Source organism: Harpia harpyja, chromosome 12 (assembly GCF_026419915.1).
Source record: "Harpia harpyja isolate bHarHar1 chromosome 12, bHarHar1 primary haplotype, whole genome shotgun sequence".
In the NCBI taxonomy this organism is placed as follows: Eukaryota; Metazoa; Chordata; class Aves; order Accipitriformes; family Accipitridae; genus Harpia; species Harpia harpyja.
In genome coordinates, this window is record NC_068951.1 from 31137032 (window position 1) to 31143031 (window position 6000).

Here is a 6000-nt window from a genome sequence, read left to right on the forward strand (position 1 = left end):
GGGAAGCATTTGGATACCATGGAAATGAGCAACAACATGGTGAAAAAGTGGTTTAGAAGGTGTTTAAGAAGTTAAATTTAGTCCTGGAAGTGGCTTTGCTGTGTTTTACCAGAGTTTTCTGCTTTTTTCCAGTATGATTTTTTGCTCCCAGTATGATGTTTAGGATGGACTTGACCCATTCCCAGGAATGCAAGGAAGGCCCTGCTCTAAGTCAGTTGGGACTAAAGGTTGGCTGAGTGCTGGGCCTGATGTACGTTTGTGTCACACAGTGACGGATGCCTCTGGTTGCTTTTTTTCCTGCTGGGTATGGGATGGGTTTTAATCCTGGTTAAATCCTGTATCCCAGATGTGTTTGCTTTCTCTTGAAAGGACTTCTCTTTCTCTCTTTTGCAGGCATGGTTCAGAAACTTGACCAGAAGCTGCCTGTAGCCAACGAGTACCTGCTGCTTTCAGGTGGTGTGCGGGAAGGTGTGGTAGACATTGACCTCGATGAGCTGAATGTTTATGCACGAGGCACAGACTATGACATGGACTTCACCCTGCTTGTGCCCGCACTGAAGCTGCATGACCGTAACCAACCAGTCACACTGGACATGCGACACTCAGCTTTGTGCCACTCCTGGCTGAGCCTGCGTCTGTTTGATGAAGGAACTATCAGCAAATGGAAGGACTGCTGCACAATCGTGGACCATATCAATGGAGCTACCAATTATTTCTTCTCTCCAACAAAAGTTGCAGACTGGTTCTATGACTCTATTAGCATTGTCCTCTCTGAGATCCAGAAAAAGCCTCAGCGAGGGATGCCAAAGGTAGAGAAGGTAGAAAAGAATGGGACTATCATATCCATCATTTTGGGAGTGGGCAGCAGCCGCATGCTGTACGACATTGTCCCTGTGGTGTCCTTCAAGGGTTGGCCAGCTGTGGCCCAGAGCTGGCTGATGGAGAACCACTTCTGGGATGGGAAGATCACAGAGGAGGAAGTCATAAGTGGGTTTTACTTAGTGCCTGCATGTTCCTACAAGGGGAAGAAGGACAATGAATGGAGGCTGTCATTTGCCAGAAGTGAAGTGCAGCTGAAAAAGTGCATCTCCAGCAGCCTCATGCAAGCCTATCAGGCCTGCAAAGCTATCATCATCAAATTGCTGTCCCGCCCCAAAGCCATTAGTCCATATCACTTGCGGAGCATGATGCTGTGGGCTTGCGACAGGCTACCAGCCAACTACTTGGCCCAGGAGGATTATGCAGCCCATTTCCTCCTGGGTCTTATTGATGATCTCCAGCACTGCTTGGTCAACAAGATGTGCCCTAACTACTTCATCCCCCAGTGCAATATGCTGGAGCACCTCTCTGAAGAAACCGTCATGCTGCATGCGCGGAAGCTGTCCTCAGTCCGCTCAGACCCTGCCGAACACCTTCGAACTGCCATCGAACATGTCAAAGCAGCCAACCGGCTAACACTAGAGCTCCAACGGCGGGGCAGCACCACCAGCATCCCCTCCCCACAGTCAGATGGAGGGGACACCAACCAGCCGGATGACCGATTAGCCAAAAAGTTGCAACAGCTAGTGACTGAGAACCCCGGGAAGTCCATCTCTGTCTTCATTAACCCAGATGATGTCACAAGGCCCCACTTTAGAATTGATGATAAATTTTTCTGAGCTTTCGTCAATGTTTCTTGAGATTTTTTTTTTGTTTCATTTTTAAAAACTCTTGCAGTGTGCAGGTTTTTTTGTTTGGTTTTCCTTGATGACTTAGTCTCTTGTTTTTTACATATCCAGCGTAGATTGGATCTCTTGAGAACAATCTGAATAAATTATAATTCCTGGTTCTGCAGGACAGTGCAGATTTTGAAACAGTATATTACTATTTCATATGCTGCTTTGATTTTTTTCACCCACCCAGCCCCATTGTCTGTGAGTAGTTTCTAAAGGAGAACATGCATCGTAAACACACATGCCACAGTGTAATGTAGATTTTTTTTTCAAGCTTCCATAATTTATGTACATTGTTGGGCCTGGGGAAGGGACAGCTCACCTTCCATTGCTTCGGAAATTCACTTCTTTTTCCATGAGCTTCCATCACCCTAAAGAAATGAGGAGAGACTCTGGGTTGGAAAGCACTACTGGTAATTTGACGAGGCCAAATCTACTGGGCTGAAGCCCAGTTCATCTGTTCTTCACACTTCTCACACTAGGGGAGAAAGTTGACTTTAATGATGATGATGCAGCTTTTGGGGGAAAGAGTTGTTTCTGTTTTGATCTACTTTTTGAATGTATTTGTTCATAATTGGACCTTGTACAGTCCAGAGGGTTGTTTCTGCTGCTTTTCCATGCGGACTAAGGTTATGGAATGTTAGTTTTAGCGTGTGTAATTATTCAAAGCCTTATTTAAATTCTATTAAAGAACATACCATTATAAATGTTAATTGCACTAATGAAATCTCTGCCATTACCTCAGTCCCACTGTTTGTGTTTCTTTCATGAATTAGCATCTGTTATTAGGTCTCAGTATTGCAGATTGCTTGAGGCCCCTCGGGTCTCATGGTTTCAGGTGATTTCTTGATTGTCTTTTGTAAAAGGCTCTTTCTTGTTAGCCCTGCTATGTGTGAGAAGTCAGATTTTTGCATTGGCATATTTCTTTGGATGCGTATTGTGTGTTGCAGTGCATATTGCATTAATATGTATTGCATGTTGTTGAAACAGGTTTACCATTAGATAAGGATGTAATGCTAAAGCAGTGGTATGTGCAAAGTGAATCAGCCAGACCTCAAGCAAAGGAGCTACTTTGCTTCTGTAATGCATGTGTTAGGCTTGATCCTTTACAGCAGTTACCATTCCCTTGACTCCTGTGGACTTTCTGACTTACCCTGGGACACACGAGATCTTACTTTGGTCTCATGTTTGCAGAAGTTGTGTTTGTATGTAAACTTGTGGTGCAACAGTAGCCTTGAAAAACACATACGCTTTCCTTTTTTGCGTAGGATAAGATGTATGGTGACAAGGGTTAGTCTCAGCCAAAAATAATTCTAAGAGTTCAAGGTTAGAGTGGCTTTTTGTGGCTGGCTGGCCAGTGACTGATATCTAGGCCTTAAATCAGCAATTTGGGCTTACTGATTATCCCAGAGAAGCTCTTCTGATCCAAACTTGATGCATGTTTTAAAATGTGAATATTAGAGCAGGTTGAAGTATTTTTAAAATATTTGACAGACAAATGAGGTGCATATCTAGTCAATTCTAACAGATAAAAATTGTGAATGAAAAATGTGTCACTTTTTTAGCCCAGCCTTTGTGGTAAAGAAACCAGGCTGGTGGGGCAACACACCAGCAGCTTTGGAAACTGCTTTATTAGATGGCAGGGAGGTTTCAATACCAGATCTAGTGCCCAAGTCATGTCTTAAAATGAAACTTCGACTCCTCCATCTCTTGGGCATATTTGAAAACTTCACCCCATTGCTGTAGCCAAGATGTTCACATTTACCTGAATTTACTGGTACACAATTACATGAGCCTGAAGAAGCTCTCAGAAATTGCTGGCTAGATGGAGTGGATGAGGATTTAACTTTAAAGCACAATTGGCTAGTGATAACGAGCCCTGGTGCAGCTGCGGTTATGGTCCGGGGAAGGACATGTATTGACTTCAGCGGAAGCAGAACTGGGTCCTACCAGTGTGGCTATTGCCAAAGATGAGTCTCCATTTAAACCTCTGTCACCTGCCGGGGGAGGCAGGAGAACCGACTGGGAATCCTCTCCACAAGTGCTTGGAAAACGCAGATTCGTTGAAATGGTCTTTTCCCCAGTCTCCAGGACTTCTGTCTGTTGGAAAAAAAGTCTGGGCTCCAGGATGAAGTTTCCCATTGCCACATGAGAGAGATCTGCTCAGCACAAAGCAGCAGTAGCCTGGCAGGCAGAGTACTTTCCCAGGAGTCCCAGTGTCCGTGCCGGTGCTTCTGAGTTATGCAGAAACACAGCCTTCCTCATGCCAGTTCAACGTCCTGATGACCAGCAGTTTGGCTAGCCCATGTCAAGCTCTGGTGTGTGCTCCTTTTTTTGGTTTTAATTAAAAAACATTTTGAAAAGTATCCATCTTGTTCGTCCTGCATTATGAGGAAAATATGTGTGTGTTGGGTTTTTATGTGGGGGAGAGGAGGCTTGGCTTTTTACTGGACTGGAAAGCAATTTCCCAGGTGGGTCTGAGAGAACGTTATATCCTCTGCCTGGACCGTCTGTCTTCCAGGGAAGCAGAATCCTAATCTCCAGTAGGTTTTGAATCTCAGTCTAGTATTTGCTCCTTTCCATATAGTATAGCTCAGTGAAGCAGGTTGCCAGCCCAGAGAGGTGATGTGTGCTTTGTATATTAGAGAACACTGAAGTCTCTGTTTCCTTCCTCTCCTATTGTCCCTTCTTGCCTTTGAGTATATGCTAGGACAGACTTGCAAAATGCATAGGTCTCTATGTAGGATTTCAAAGTAGTGAGTGGGTTTAGATACCAACAACCTATTATTCTTCACTACCCCCTGCTAGTTTCAAGGGGACCGCAGTGCTTTTGCTGTTGGGGAGTTCTTGAAAGTCCTTCACACAAGCATTTTAGAGCACCCAGCCCCATGAGGGTTAAAGGCTTGGCCAATCTAACAAACACTGGAGTAAGAGGGAATTTGCTTTAAACTAGCAATGTAGTCATCTTCCCTACTGACACCAAGAGGAGACAAGTCTGTGCTGTGAGCCCATGTCTCAATGGGAGCTTCAGTTCTGCACCCACTGCTATGAGGGATAAGATTTTTTTTTTGCTTTTGCCCATTAGCTACCTTCCTGCTGGCTTTTCCCCGTTGGTGGGTGATGTTGCAAAAGGACTGGGACAATTAGTGAGGGGCTGGCTGCATGTGTAAGAATGTAGGAGGTCTCCTTTATGTGTCTGCGTTATTACTGCCTTCTACACTGTTGAAAGGGAGGGGAGTCCCAGCCAAGAGGGTCTGGCCTTGAGGCATCAGAAAGGGGGTGGGGGGGGAGAAAAAGTGCCCTTCAGAGGCTCCACTTTCATTTCTCAGTGTGAGCCTCCTTGAGCATCCTGGCTGTGATCCTGCTCTTGGGACAAGCTTTTGCCTTTGCTCTTTCTGTAGGACTGCTGGCAAGTAGCACAACAGGAGGAGCAGCTAATTTGACTGGTTCCAGTTGTTGTCACTTCTTCTGGGAGACCCTGAAGAACCTGTCACTTCTTCGTGGGGGACACCTGAGCTGCTGCAGAGCTGACAAAACCACCAGCCAGTGGGGGGTTATTCTCTGTGCTATGCTGGGGGGGGAGTACTCAAATTAGAGCAGAAGGAAACAACAGCCCCAGGAGCTTTGTGAAAGCCTGCAGTCTCTGCTCCTTCAAGCATGTTATGTGAAGCCTCAGTCGCTTCTGGCTGGCTGTGATAAATCGGTTTCTCCACATTTTCCAATACTCTAGCCTGGAGAAATGTGGGTGCTCTAACCAGAAAACTACAACTGAGCATCAGAGTCACTCTTTGCAGGAGATGCAGCAAAATACCAGCAGGAGTTTAACCATCCACTGCCCAAAATAGAAGCCAGTCCCCAAAAGCCATTGAAAGAGCTGGTTTTTTAATGGTCTATCTTTTCTGTTGTCCTTCTGTCACTGTGAGAAATAGCCCTGGCTTTGATCTAAATTTTTGGACTTTCTCTGATTGCCTTGTTCCAGTGGAAAGCAACCTTGTTTTGGCAGCTATGGTGGTTCTGGGCTCAATGGGGACATCCGAGCTCTGTGCCCTTCCACTTCTTGGTCTCCTCATGGAGGGTATAGTATGCTGTGAGACAGGCTTGTGTCTGCTACAAATTGACAGGTCGGTGACTGAAACAGGCACTGAAAGACAGCAGTCACTCTTGACGTGAGGTGTGCCCCTCAGCTCAGCTTCTGTTGGCCAGTGTTGCGGGCCATATGAAATGATCCCCAAACTCTCCCTGTGGGCACTGTGCTCTAAACCAAGTACAGCGTGGCTGGCTTCATGCA

The 6000-nt window shown here is 45.7% G+C and overlaps 1 protein-coding gene across 4 annotated transcripts in view; it reads left to right on the forward strand.

Annotated features, from left to right (window-relative positions):
* MB21D2 (Mab-21 domain containing 2) overlaps window positions 1-4078 on the forward strand; it is a 61654-nt gene extending 57576 nt beyond the window's left edge. For 3 of the 4 annotated variants that reach the window (XM_052804365.1, XM_052804366.1, XM_052804367.1), the window contains one exon: window positions 394-4078. In XM_052804365.1, the coding sequence (XP_052660325.1) occupies window positions 394-1658 (1265 nt within the window). In that variant the 3' untranslated portion in view covers window positions 1659-4078. Of the gene's footprint in view, window positions 1-132; window positions 251-393 lie in introns of all 4 variants that reach the window. The other variant, XM_052804369.1, reaches the window with a different exon arrangement.
* Window positions 4079-6000: the final 1922 nt, after the last annotated feature.